General features: G+C 44.0%; 1 protein-coding gene across 5 annotated transcripts in view; it reads right to left on the reverse strand.

The window, feature by feature from the left end:
- LOC135527814 (GRIP1-associated protein 1-like) overlaps window positions 1–12,945 on the reverse strand; it is a 90,428-nt gene that overhangs the window by 48,362 nt on the left and 29,121 nt on the right. For all 5 annotated transcript variants that reach the window (XM_064956411.1, XM_064956412.1, XM_064956414.1 and 2 more), the window contains 3 exons: window positions 10,710–10,805; window positions 9,048–9,104; window positions 3,342–3,441 (listed from right to left, as the gene is read on the reverse strand). In XM_064956411.1, the coding sequence (XP_064812483.1) occupies window positions 3,342–3,441; window positions 9,048–9,104; window positions 10,710–10,805 (253 nt within the window). The remainder of the gene's footprint in view (window positions 1–3,341; window positions 3,442–9,047; window positions 9,105–10,709; window positions 10,806–12,945) is intronic.

Raw genomic sequence — 12,945 nt, forward strand, 5'->3', positions numbered from 1 at the left:
TAACAGATATGGAATCATGTAGTAACCAAAAGTGTTAAAATATTAAATGTATTTTAATTTGTTAGATTCTTCAAAGTAGCCATCCTTTGCCCTGATGACAGCTTTGCACACTCTTGGCACTCTCTCAACCAGCTTCATGAGGTAGTCACCTGGAATGCATTTCAATTAACAGGCCTGCCTTTTCTTTCCTTCTTAATGCATTTGAGCCAATCAGTTGTGTTGTGACAAGGTAGGGTTGGGTATACAGAAAATAGCCTTATTTGGTAAAATACCAAGTCCATATTATGGCAAGGACAGCTCAAATAAGCAAAGAGAAATTACAGTCCATCATTACTTTAAGATGTGAAGGTCAGTCAATTCGGAAAATGTCAAGAAATGTTCCAGTTTCTTCAAGTGAAGTTGCAAAAACCATCAAGTGCAATGATGAAACTGGCTCTCATGAGGACCGCCACAGGAAAGGAAGACCCAGAGTTACCTCTGCTGCAGAGGATAAGTTCATTAGTTACCAGCCTCAGAAATTGCAGCCCAAATAAATGCTTCACAGAGTTCAAGTAACAGACATCTCAACATCAACTGTTCAGAAGACAGTGCGAATCAGTAGAAATCTGTTCTTTGGTCTGAAGAGTCCAAGTTTGAGATTTTTGGTTCCAACCATTGTGTCTTTGTGAGACTCAGAGTAGGTGAACGGATGACCTCCGCAGGTGTGGTTCCCACCGTGAAGCATGTAGGTGGTGTGATGGTGCTTTGCTGGTGACACTAATTTATTTAGAATTCAAGGCAGACTTAACCAGCATAGCTTCCACAGCATTCTGCAGTGACACGCCTTCCCATCTCGTTATCGTGTAGTGGGACTATCATTTGTTTTTCAACAGGACAATGAGCCAACACACCTCCAGGCTGCGTAAGTGCTATTTGACCAAGAAGGAGAGTGATGGAGTGCTACATCAGATGACCTGGCCTCCACAATCACCTGACCTCAACCCAATTGAGATGATTTGGGATGAGTTGGACCTCAGCCAACAAGTGCTCAGCATATGTGGGACCTCCTTCAAAGGTGTTGGAAAAGTATTTCAGGTGAAGCTGGTTGAGAGAATGCGAAGAGTGCGGTCTTCAAGGCAAAGGGTGGCTACTTTAACAAATCAAAATATTTTATATTTGAGATTCTTCAAACACTTTTGGTAACTGCATGATTCCATATGTGTTATATCAAAGTTGATGTCTTCACTATTATTCTACAATGTAGAAAATAGTACAAATAAAGGAAAACCCTTGAATGTGTGTGTGTGTGTATATTTTTTTTCTTCTTTTTCAGTTTTTGATTTGTTAAAAAAGTTTGAAATATCCAATAAATGTTGTTCCACTTCATGATTGTGTCCCACTTGTTGTTGATTCTTCACAAAAAAATACAGTTTTATATCTTTATGTTTGAAGCCTGAAATGTGGCAAAAGGTCGCAAAGTTCAAGAGGGCCGAATACTTTCGCAAGGAACTGTATATATATATATATATATATATATATATATTACACATATACATATACACACTGCTCAAAAAAATAAAGGGACCACTTAAACAACACAATGTAACTCCAAGTCAATCACACTTCTGTGAAATCAAACTGTCCACTTAGGAAGCAACACTGATTGACAATAAATTTCACATGCTGTTGTGCAAATGGAATAGACAACAGGTGGAAATTATAGGCAATTAGCAAGACACCCCCAATAAAGGAGTGGTTCTGCAGGTGGTGACCACAGACCACTTCTCAGTTCCTATGCTTCCTGGCTGATGTTTTGGTCACTTTTGAATGCTGGCGGTGCTTTCACTCTAGTGGTAGCATGAGACGGAGTCTACAACCCACACAAGTGGCTCAGGTAGTGCAGCTCATCCAGGATGGCACATCAATGTGAGCTGTGGCAAGAAGTTTTGCTGTGTCTGTCAATTCGCCACTGGCGCCCTGTGCTCTTCACAGGTGAAAGCACAGTTCACACTGAGCACATGTGACAGAGTCTGGAGACAGCGTGGAGAACGTTCTGCTGCCTGCAACATCCTCCAGCATGACCGGTTTGGCGGTGGGTCAGTCATGGTGCGGGGTGGCATTTCTTTGGGGGGCCGCACAGCCATCCATGTGCTCGCCAGAGGTAACCTGACTGCCATTAGTTACCGAGATGAGATCCTCAGACCCCTTGTGAGACCATATGCTGGTGCGGTTGGCCCTGGGTTCCTCCTAATGCAAGACAATGCTCGACCTCATGTGGCTGGAGTGTGTCAGCAGGCATTGATGCTATGGACTGGCCCGCCCGTTCCCCAGACCTGAATCCAATTAAGCACATCATGTCTCGCTCCATCCACCAACTCCACGTTGCACCACAGACTGTCCAGGAGTTGGCGGATGCTTTAGTCCAGGTCTGGGAGGAGATCCCTCAGGAGACCATCCGCCACCTCATCAGGAGCATGCCCAGGCGTTGTAGGGAGGTCATACAGGCACGTGGAGGCCACACACACAAATGAACCTCATTTTGACTTGTTTTAAGGACATTACATCAAAGTTAGATCAGCCTGTAGTGTGGTTTTCCACTTTAATTTTGAGTGTGACTCCAAATCCAGACCTCCATGGGTTGATAAATTTGATTTCCATTGATCATTTTTGTGTGATTTTGTTGTCAGCACATTCAACTATGTAAAGAAAAAAGTATTTAATAAGAATATTTCATTCATTCAGATCTAGGATGTGTTATTTTAGTGTTCCCTTTATTTTTTTGAGCAGTATATATATATATATATATATATATATATATATATATATATATATATATATATATATATATATATATATCTCAGTTGAAGTCAGAAGTTAACATACACCTTACACATCTGTTTTTTTCTGTTTGGAAAACCACTCTGGTCTTGTGGTTGAATCTGTGTTTGAAATTCACTGCTCGACTGAGGGTCCAGAGGAGGGAGTCATTCACAAATCATGTTAAACACTATGCAACTTAAGTGACTTGTTAAGCACATTTTTATCCCTAAAATTATTTAGTCTGGCCATAACAAAGGGGTTGAATACTTATTGACTCAAGATATTTTATTTTTATTTTATATTTCATTTTTTAAATTTAATTTGTAAAAATGTCAAAGAACATAATTCCATTTTGACATCATGGGGTATTGTGTGTAGGTCAGTGACCCCAAAAATAATGGTGTGTTGTATTCAGGCTGTAACACAACAACATTTGGAGAAAGTCGAGGGGTTTGAATACTTTCTGATGGCATCATATAGTGGTATATATAAACTTTTGCCTGATGACATGTGTGTAGGTCAAGCAGGTTGTCTCCTCTCACCTGTCCTGGTCTTAGTGTTGGTGAGGATCTCCTGTAGCCGCTCCTGGAGTTTATCAGCTCTCTTCCTCTCCAGCTGTAGCTGCCTCTTCAAGTCTTTCAGCTACAAACAACATTACAAAGCCCATGAGAGGAGAGTACACTACTTCATGTTTTCATTTTCTCTATGCATAGACAACAGCATACGGCTCAGGCAGAGGCAAAAGTCATCTTAGACAAGCATCTGATTAAGACCAAGAAAACAAATCAAATAAGATGAACCATCCTACCCTGAAAACTATTTAGATTGTAGCTGGAAAAAGGAGCTACAGAAAGCTCTCACGACCCCTATGCCTTACGACCCCTACGAAGCTTGCAATTATCTGCAGAACAAATACTTATCAAGGCAGGCAGACATCTGATAAGGGGTTACAAAGGGATCCTGAGTGGCGAAGAGGTCTAAGGCTTCGCAGCCCAGGGTTGGTCCCGGGCTGTATCACAACCGGCCGTGATCGGGAGTCCCATAGGGCAGCACACAATTTGCCCAGCGTCGTCCGGGTTAGGGGAGGGTTTGGCTGGGGTAGGCCATCATGGTAAATAGGAATTTGTTCTTAACTGACTTGCCTAGTAAGTTTAAAGAAACATTTAAAAACGTACATATCGAACAGGCTGCTCCAATTCTATTTTTCAAGAGAAGAGTGGGTGCGGCTGTATGAGTTGTCTGCCTACCTGCCACCTGTAAGTTAGAATTTACATTTCCACTCTGTACTAAATGGAATGGGAATGACTCATCAGTTTTCCTGCTCAGAAGTTAGTGGAGAGAGAGAGTGCTGAGAGAGAGAGCGGCAGCGAGGAGAGAGAGAGAGCGGCAGCGAGGAGAGAGAGAAACGGGGGAGAGAGAGAGAGAAACGGGGGAGAGAGAGAGGAGTAGCAGTATCTATATATATCTATATCTATATCTATATCTATATATATATATATATTTATTCAGGCAAACGGCAAAAGAAGCACAATTGAAATTGATAAAAAAACAAAAGATCACAGATGACAACTGGTTTGATGCAGATTGTAAAGTTATAAGGAAAAAACTTAGAACACTATCCAAACAAAAACACAGAGACCCAAATAATGGTGAATTCCATCTTCATTACTGTGAGACTTTAAATCTCTATAAATGTACACCCAGAACCAAAAAAAGCACAGTACAACAGCAAGCAGCTGACACTAATTGAGGAATCCATAAACACACACAACTTCTGGCAAAATTTTAAAAAAAGAAGAAAAAAACAAATCTAAACAAGAGGAATTAGCAATACAAAATGGTGACATATGGACAACCCATTTTGAAACACTCTACAACAACGTTCAAATTGACACAAACGCAGAACACCAAATTCATGAGAAGTTGATATAAGAAACTTTAGGCTCTCAAATGTAAAAAAGCATGCGGAACTGATGGCTTCCTAAATGAGATGCTCAGACTCACTAGTGCAACATTTCAATTGGCTATATTAAAACTGTGTAATTTGATCCTGAGTGTAGGTTATTTCCCTGACATCAAGGACTCATAACTTTGACACTAACAATGACAGAGGCATTTGCGTGAACAGTAACCTGGGGAAGGTTTTCTGTAGTATTATAAATGTAAGAGTTCTAAATTTCCTTAATAAGCACAATGTCTTGAGTAAAAGCCAAATTGGATTTATATCAAAACATCACACAACTCATCATATTTACACCCGACACACCCTGATAGATAAACATGTCCACCAAAATAATACCAAAATATACGCTTGCTTTATCGACTACCAAAAAGCATTTGATTCCAGTTGGCATACAGGACTGTTCTACAAAGTCATTGAAAGTGGTGTAGGGGGTAAAACATATGACATAACTAAATCAATATATACTGGCAATACATGCAGCATTAAAATTGGCAAAAAAATAACAAAATTCTTTAACCAGGGGTGGGGCCTTCGCCAGGGTTGCAATCTGAGCCCTGCACTCTTCAATATTTACATAAATGAATTGGCCACTATTCTAGAAAAATCCTCAGCCCCTGGTGTTAGTCTCCACAATTCAGAAGTTAAATGCCTACTCTTCACAGATGACCTATGCCTGCTGTCACCCACAGCACATGGCCTACAGCAGAGCCTGGACCTGCTAGAGCAGTACTGCCAGACCTGGGCCCTGGCAGTAAACCCCAAAAAGACTAAAATAATGATTTTCCAGAGAAGATCCAGATCTCAGGGAATTAGACCAAAGTTCTCAATTGGTACAAAATATATAGAGTACTGCACATACTACAATTACTTAGGTTTAAAAATAAGCTCAATTGGACACCTTAATGAAGCAGTGAATGAACTGAGGGCATTCTACACCATTAAAAAGCTAATTCAAATTGAAATACTGATTAAAATTGGGCTAAAACTAATTGAATATGTCATTGAACCAATTGAACTTTATGGCAGCGAGATGTGGGGTCCACTTGCAAAACAAGATTTCAGCAAATGTGACAAACACCCCATTGAAACCCTGCATTCTCCTTCGTGTCCAGAGGAAAACTACAAACAAAGCATGCAGGGCAGAATTAGGCCAATATCCACTAATAATAAAAACTCAAAAAAGAGCAATTAAGTTTTAGAAACATCTAAAATACAGTGACCCCCTCTCATATCATTACCAAGCCCTGCAATGCCAAGAGCTGAGCAAAGAAAAAAGAGTCCCCTCATCCAGCTGGTCCTGGGGTTCACAAACCTGTTCTACTAACGCACTGAAGCCTCAGGACCAGAACATCAAATCAATCAGAATAAGCCAAATTACAACACAGTCAAAACAAAACTATATTGCTTATTGGGAAACACAAGCACAAACACAATGCAAAATGCAGTGCTATTTAACCTAAAGTGACAGTACACTGTGGCTAAATATTTGACCATGGTTACTGATCAAAACCTTAGAAAAACCTTGACAAAGTACAGGCTCAGTGAACACACCCTTGCCATTGAGAAGGGTAGACACAGGAAAACCTGTCTCCCTGTAGAAGAAAGGCTATGCAACCACTGTACAACAGCAGAACCTGAGACAGAGCTGCATTTCCTGACAAAATGCCCCAAATATAAAACAATTACAGAGTGTCATTTCCCCAAATTTGAAAACCTTTTTCAAGGTTTCAAAGACCTCTCTGATGAGGATAGGCTACCCGTCCTGTTGGGGGAGAACGTAGAGAGAGAGAGACCTCTCTGATGAGGATAGGCTACCCGTCCTGTTGGGGGAGAACGAGAGAGAGAGACCTCTCTGATGAGGATAGGCTACCCGTCCTGTTGGGGGAGAACGTAGAGAGAGAGAGACCTCTCTGATGAGGATAGGCTACCCGTCCTGTTGGGGGAGAACGTAGAGAGAGAGAGACCTCTCTGATGAGGATAGGCTACCCGTCCTGTTGGGGGAGAACGTAGAGAGCTGTGGGTTGGCAGCGCACTACATTGCTGCCTGCCATAAGATGAGGGACAGTGTCTGACAGACCAATCAACCTGCACATGTGCTCTACTGTATGCTTCTAGTTATTGTTGAATGTATGGTTCTTTTGACACTAGGTTATTGTTGTTACTGTTGTCCCGTTGACAATTTTTATTCTCATTTTTATATTGTAAATATCCAAAATAAGCTTTGGCAATATGTAAATTGTTACGTCATGCCAATAAAGCAAATTGAATTGAGAGGCAGCGTAGAGAGAGAGGAGACAGCGTAGAGAGAGAGGAGACAGCGTAGAGAGAGAGGAGACAGCGTAGAGAGAGAGGAGAGACAGCGTAGAGAGAGAGGAGAGACAGCGTAGAGAGAGAGGAGAGACAGCGTAGAGAGAGAGGAGAGACAGCGTAGAGAGAGAGGAGAGACAGCGTAGAGAGAGAGGAGAGACAGCGTAGAGAGAGAGGAGAGACAGCGTAGAGAGAGGAGAGACAGCGTAGAGAGAGGAGAGACAGCGTAGAGAGAGGAGAGACAGCGTAGAGAGAGGAGAGACAGCGTAGAGAGAGGAGAGACAGCGTAGAGAGAGGAGAGACGGCGTAGAGAGAGGGGAGACGGCGTAGAGAGAGGAGACGGCGTAGAGAGAGGAGACGGCGTAAAGAGAGAGGAGGCGGCGTAATGAGAGAGGAGGCGGCGTAAAGAGAGAGGAGACGGCGTAGAGAGAGAGGAGACGGCGTAGAGAGAGAGGAGACGGCGTAGAGAGAGAGGAGACGGCGTAGAGAGAGAGGAGACGGCGTAGAGAGAGAGGAGACGGCGTAGAGAGAGAGGAGACGGCGTAGAGAGAGAGGAGACGGCGTAGAGAGAGAGGAGACGGCGTAGAGAGAGAGGAGACGGCGTAGAGAGAGAGAAGACGGCGTAGAGAGAGGAGACAGCGTAGAGAGAGACAGCGTTCAGAGAGAGGAGACAGCGTAGAGAGACGAGACAGCGTAGAGAGAGAGTAGACAGCGTAGAGAGAGAGGAGACAGCGTAGAGAGAGAGGAGACAGGGTAGAGAGAGACAGCGTTCAGAGAGAGGAGACAGCGTAAAGAGAGAGGAGACAGCGTAAAGAGAGAGGAGACAGCGTAAAGAGAGAGGAGACAGCGTAAAGAGAGAGGAGACAGCGTAAAGAGAGAGGAGACAGCGTAAAGAGAGGAGACAGCGTAGAGAGACGAGACAGCGTAGAGAGACGAGACAGCGTAGAGAGACGAGACAGCGTAGAGAGACGAGACAGCGTAGAGAGACGAGACAGCGTAGAGAGACGAGACAGCGTAGAGAGACGAGACAGCGTAGAGAGACGAGACAGCGTAGAGACGAGACAGCGTAGAGAGACGAGACAGCGTAGAGAGACGAGACAGCGTAGAGAGACGAGACAGCGTAGAGAGACGAGACAGCGTAGAGAGACGAGACAGCGTAGAGAGACGAGACAGCGTAGAGAGACGAGACAGCGTAGAGAGACGAGACAGCGTAGAGAGACGAGACAGCGTAGAGAGACGAGACAGCGTAGAGAGACGAGACAGCGTAGAGAGAGACAGCGTAGAGAGACGAGACAGCGTAGAGAGAGACAGCGTAGAGAGAGAGGAGACAGCGTAAAGAGAGAGGAGACAGCGTAGAGAGAGACAGCGTTCAGAGAGAGGAGACAGCGTAGAGAGAGACAGCGTTCAGAGAGAGGAGACAGCATAGAGAGAGACAGCGTAGCGAGAGAGGAGACAGCGTAGAGAGAGAGGAGACAGCGTAGAGAGAGAGGAGACAGCGTAAAGAGAGACGAGACAGCGTAGAGAGAGAGGAGACAGCGGAGAGAGAGAGGAGGCAGCGGAGAGAGAGAGGAGACAGCGTTCAGAGAGAGGAGACAGCGTTCAGAGAGAGGAGACAGCGTTCAGAGAGAGGAGACGGCGTAGAGAGAGAGGAGACGGCGTAGAGAGAGAGGAGACGGCGTAGAGAGAGAGGAGACGGCGTAGAGAGAGAGGAGACGGCGTAGAGAGAGAGGAGACGGCGTAGAGAGAGAGGAGACGGCGTAGAGAGAGAGGAGACGGCGTAGAGAGAGAGGAGACGGCGTAGAGAGAGAGGAGACGGCGTAGAGAGAGAGGAGACGGCGTAGAGAGAGAGGAGACGGCGTAGAGAGAGAGGAGACGGCGTAAAGAGAGAGGAGACAGTGTAAAGAGAGAGGAGACAGTGTAGAGAGAGAGGAGACAGCGTAGAGAGAGACAGCGTAAAGAGAGCGAGTGTTCAACTTACTGCTGAACTACCTTTCTTCTCCAGGATCCTCTGGCCACCCACCGTGTCTTTAATCTCCTGTACACCACAAAGACAGGGAGAGTACTTAATGGAGGCTCTAATGAGAACCATTACATGACCCCATTATTATACAGCTTCTAAACTCAGCAAAAAAAGTCCTCACTGTATTTTCAAGAAACTTAACATGTGTAAATATTTGTATGAACATAACAAGATTCAACAACTGAGACATAAACTGAACAAGTTCCACAGACACGTGACTAACAGAAATGGAATAATGTGTCCCTGAACAGGGGGGGGTCAAAATCAAAAGTAACAGTCAGTATCTGGCGTGGCCACCAGCTGCATTAAGTACTGCAGTGCATCTCCTCCTCCGGGACTGCACCAGATTTGCCCGTTCTTCCTGTGAGATGTTACCCCACTCTTCCACCAAGGCACCTGCAAGTTCACAGACATTTCTGGGGGGGGGGGTGGCCCTAGCCCTCACCCTCCGATCCAACAGGTCCCAGGCGTGCTCAATGGGATTGAGATCCGGGCTCCTCGCTGGCCATGGCAGAACACTGACATTCCTGTCTTGCAAGAAATCACGCACAGAACGAGCAGTATGGCTGGTGGCATTGTCATGCTGGAGGGTCATGTCTGGATGAGCCTGCAGGAAGGGAGGAGGATGTCTTCCCTGTAACGCACGGTGTTGAGATTGACAACAATCTTAGTCCAATGATGCTGTGACGCATCGCCCCAAACCATGACAGACCCTCCACCTCCAAATCGATCCTGCTCCAGAGTACAGGCATCGGTGTAACGCTCATTCCTTTGGCGATAAACAGGAATCCGACCATCACCCCTGGTGAGACAGAACCGCGAGTCGTCAGTGAAGAGCACTTTTTGCCAGTCCTGTCTGGTCCAGTGGCGGTGGGTTTGTGCCCATAGGCGACGTTGATGCCTGTGATGTCTGGTGAGGACCTGCCTTACAACAGGCCTACAAGCCCTCAGTCCAGCCTCTCTCAGCCTATTGCGGACAGTCTGAGCACTGATGGAGGGATTGTGCGTTCCTGGTGTAACTCGGGCAGTTGTTGCCATCTTCTACCTGTCCCGCAGGTGTGATGTTTGGATGTACCGATCCTGTGCAGGTGGTGTTACACATGGTCTGCCACTGCGAGGACGATCAGCAGTCCATCCTGTCTTCCTGTAGCTCTGTCTTAGGCGTCTCACAGTACGGACATTGCAATTTATTGCCCTGGCCACATCTGCAGTCCTCATGCCTCTTTGCAGCATGCCTAAGGCACGTTCACACAGATGAGCAGGGACCCTGAGCCAGTAGAAAGGTCAGTAGAAAGGCCTCTTTAGTGTCCTAAGTTTTCATAACTGTGACCTTAATTGCCTACCGTCGTTAAGCTGTTAGTGTCTTAACGACAGTTCCACAGGTGCATGTTTAAACCAACAATAATTGTTTAAACCCTTTACAATGAAGATCTGTGAAGTTATTTGGATTTTTCCAAATTCTCTTTGAAAGACAGGGTCCTGAAAAAGGGACGTTTCTTTATTTGCTGAGTTTGTGTGTGTACATGTACGGAACATTTCAAACAGTACTTTCCTCTGAAAACTTGATGGAAAAATAACTTTAATAGTAGTTTCTACCAGTTACAAAAAGGGTTAGTTTACCTGCTTCAGTTTTCCAATGGTTTCAAAATGCACATCCCTTTCCTTCTCTACCTCTGTCAACTGCAGCTTCACACCATCTATATCAGATGCCTTTCCCTGAATGAGAAACACAAAGAGCACGTATTCCGTTTCAGTTATTTTCACATATCCGATGTAAATCGAATCCGTTTCAACATAAGGTTACTAGTCACACCATGCGAATGGAAGATCTACAGTGATGACAAGATTAACACAACAGTTCCATTCAGAATTAACTTCATGATACTAACAGGATTTTAATGGAAACAGTAGGGGTTCAATTTCAAACAAGCATACCTGCCCAATTAGAGTTAGAAATAAACTCATAAGAAACACTTTTATAATGGCTAAATAAGTACAGTTCAATAAACATCAGGTACTCAGCAGACGAGAATAGCAATGTGAGTCATAGCTTCATCTACCTGAACACATACACTCCCAGTCAGTGTAGCATTTCCCCGGGCCAACTAGTGTTGTCACGATACCAGAATTGTCCCTTTCATACTGATAGCAGGTTTAGTATCACGATACTCGATATGATACTCCATGACACAACAACGAAACGGCCAAATTCACAGAATGGCACTTGATCCAAACAGAAACTATGTTCAATCGTTGGGCATCTTCAGAATTCAATATCATTACATTTGAAAAATTGTACATCCAGTTTATTTTTAACAGCCATATATGCATTAATTAATAAATCATACAATCAATATGACTTTGTTTTTACCAATCTAACTACAAAACATAAATGGTAATCATTTATTTGAATGGTACTGTAAATCTCCATTGATAAACTGGGTAAATAACGATATAGCCTCGGTCTATTTAAAATACAGGTGAATGCAGATTATTAAATGGGAGTGTGTGCATGCTTTGAGTTATTGAGCTTGTAAAATCTTATTTCATGGGGCTACAGATGACAAACAATCCCTCCCATTTAGAGTTATTTTATTGGCAACTGCTAGAAGAAAATATTCTATTGTACCGATCAATTCTCCATAGAAGAAGCCATCTCCTTTATAAAAGTCTTAAGGTACTGACATCATTGGCTGTGAAATGTGTCTTTGTGGCTATGGAATCTAGAGAAAACAGGAAGGGAGACGAGGGATCGGGGCCGGATTACCAAACGGGGACATGCTCTGGGACCCCCGACCTTCAGCAGGGCCCCAGATAGAAAAACTTGTAGGATTTCAGAAAATTAGCTTAAAAAAAAAAACTGCCAAAACATTTCTTAGTCTTCCAACAAAATGGGTAGAAATGGCATTATAAAACTGCAAGTTTCACAGGGCTGAGTTTGCTTTATGCTGATTTGCATCGAGCAGTCCTGCCCTATGCAACTGCAGGCCTAAATAAACATGTATTCACAGTCTATATCAGCTATTATGTTGATTGATCCATTCCAGTTAATCATTTTGGATTGAAAAAGGCTAGGCAGCCTAGTCAGTTCGAAGATAAAACTAATTTGATCCCATTCACATTTGAATACATAACGTTACCTTTACCCTGGCCAGAGGGACACAGTGAATAGTAGGTTAGACTATGGGCTATGAATACATAATGTTACCTTTACCCTGGCCAGAGGGACACAGTGAATAGTAGGTTAGACTATGGGCTATGAATACATAACGTTACCTTTACCCTGGCCAGAGGGACACAGTGAATAGTGGGTTAGACTATGGGCTATGAATACATAACGTTACCTTTACCCTGGCCAGAGGGACACAGTGAATAGTGGGTTAGACTATGGGCTATGAATACATAACGTTACCTTTACCCTGGCCAGAGGGACACAGTGAATAGTGGGTTAGACTATGGGCTATGAATACATAACGTTACCTTTACCCTGGCCAGAGGGACACAGTGAATAGTGGGTTAGACAATGGGCTATGAATACATAACGTTACCTTTACCCTGGCCAGAGGGACACAGTGAATAGTAGGTTAGACTATGGGCTATGAATACATAACGTTACCTTTACCCTGGCCAGAGGGACACAGTGAATAGTAGGTTAGACTATGGGCTATGAATACATAACGTTACCTTTACCCTGGCCAGAGGGACACAGTGAATAGTAGGTTAGACTATGGGCTATGAATACATAACGTTACCTTTACCCTGGCCAGAGGGACACAGTGAATAGTAGGTTAGACTATGGGCTATGAATACATAACGTTACCTTTACCCTGGCCAGAGGGACACAGTGAATAGTAGG

The sequence above is a fragment of the Oncorhynchus masou genome, chromosome 33 (assembly GCF_036934945.1).
Source record: "Oncorhynchus masou masou isolate Uvic2021 chromosome 33, UVic_Omas_1.1, whole genome shotgun sequence".
NCBI lineage: Eukaryota > Metazoa > Chordata > Actinopteri > Salmoniformes > Salmonidae > Oncorhynchus > Oncorhynchus masou.